Source organism: Eurypyga helias, unplaced genomic scaffold (genome assembly GCF_000690775.1).
Source record: "Eurypyga helias isolate BGI_N326 unplaced genomic scaffold, ASM69077v1 scaffold4682, whole genome shotgun sequence".
Taxonomy (NCBI): Eukaryota; Metazoa; Chordata; class Aves; order Eurypygiformes; family Eurypygidae; genus Eurypyga; species Eurypyga helias.
The window spans coordinates 56,191-57,634 of record NW_010233945.1 but is presented as its reverse complement, the minus strand read 5'-3'; the positions used below and the strand labels follow the sequence as shown (position 1 = coordinate 57,634).

General features: G+C 52.2%; 1 protein-coding gene across 1 annotated transcript in view; it reads right to left on the bottom strand.

Annotated features, from left to right (window-relative positions):
- Positions 1-1,236: 1,236 nt before the first annotated feature.
- Positions 1,237-1,444, bottom strand: part of OPHN1 (oligophrenin 1) — a gene marked incomplete at both ends in the record, with an annotated part of 37,009 nt that continues 36,801 nt past the window's right edge. Inside the window, one exon of the mRNA XM_010161864.1 lies at positions 1,237-1,384. Coding sequence (XP_010160166.1) covers positions 1,237-1,384 — 148 coding nt within the window. The remainder of the gene's footprint in view (positions 1,385-1,444) is intronic.

The following is a 1,444-nucleotide window of genomic DNA, read 5'->3' as shown; positions in this document are numbered from 1 at the left end:
CCTCCACGCTGCCGCTGCCGTTGGGCGTCTGGCCATGCCGGTCTGCTGCGGAGCCAAGGGGACAGAGAGCCATCGTGTGAGGAAGCAGCGCAGGGTCATCCGGGTCTCTGCCCTGCGGGAGTGCAGAGCTTTCCCGGGGCTGCACAGCTCCAGCAGCACCGCCGGAGGAAGAAAACTGAAACAACGCTGAGTATAACGGAATATACTTACAGGTTTTATAATTCCAGTACTCTCGAGAAGGTGTGCACCATGCTTTATCTCCCTCTAAAACCTGTTCCCTGCTCTGGCTGGGCCAGACCCACACACACACAGGACGCGGAAGCGCTGCTATGAGACTGACTGCACCCTGCAGCCTTGGTGCAGTCAAACACCAACGCTGCTGCTCCCGGTTTGGAGCAACATCTCACTGCAAGGCCATCCCTAACTACATCAGCAGTCTTGTGATTTTAAAGAGCAATTTGAATCAATCAGGTTTTGCCAGTGCCTGAAATTACACTTGTAGTATTCAGCCTAAAACATCATCAAGGCTCTGAAAGCTGTAACAAAGACTTTTCATCTCTTTGGTGATGTGATCTAGGGCACAATTAGAGCAAATCAGGTGCAAAGAGAAACACAATTTTAAATTGATGTGCCCTTCGACATAATAAGGGCCTTAACTTTTCCTGACAATCAAGTTAATTTAACAGTAGAGCTGCACTTGGTGTAGAAAATACTCTCACTGAGCCCTGCAAGAGTGCTTCAGTGCTCCTGCTCTGGAGGTAACATCGCCTGCGGCTGAGCCAGCCCTGCAGAACCTCTCGGGAGTGATGGCTCTGGCAGGAGGAGACTCCAGCAGCGCACAGCCCACCCCCAGCCCGAGGACACTCACTCCTCTCCCACCAACTCTGCTCCGCAGTTTCATTTCAGTCACTTTGCATTTTTGCCTCTGAAGCTACAAAACCTCTCCGCTGGGCTTCTCACACGCAAGGACCAGTCTTAAGTTTAGCTAATGGAGAACGCTGCAAGTAACAGAAAAAAAAAAAATCCCCATGGAGTTTGAGTTGTGAGATGACGTAACCTACGTGTGAGTGTTTTTCTGCTTTCCTTTCTCACTGAACGAGAGACCTCCCTGCCTGCCATGTTTACAGCCTGGGAAGCACAGCCCTGCTATTATCATCTCCATCACTCCTGGAAAGGTGTTAAAAGAAGCAGGAGGGGAGAGAGGCAGGTAAGGCACCAATAAACAGCTGCACTGACCTCCGCTTTCTTCCACAGAAGCACCGAAGAAGACAGGTCTTTCCCTCAGAGGACGTTTGGATATGGTGATGGGTTTGTGTCGCCGGGCAGCCACCCTGGGAGGAGGCACCGGGGGTGCGGTGGTGTCTTCTGGGGGGCCGGAGTAGATCTGTGAAGGCAGACACATTCACATGACCCAGCCTGACATGAAGGGGCTGGCGCCCCCAAC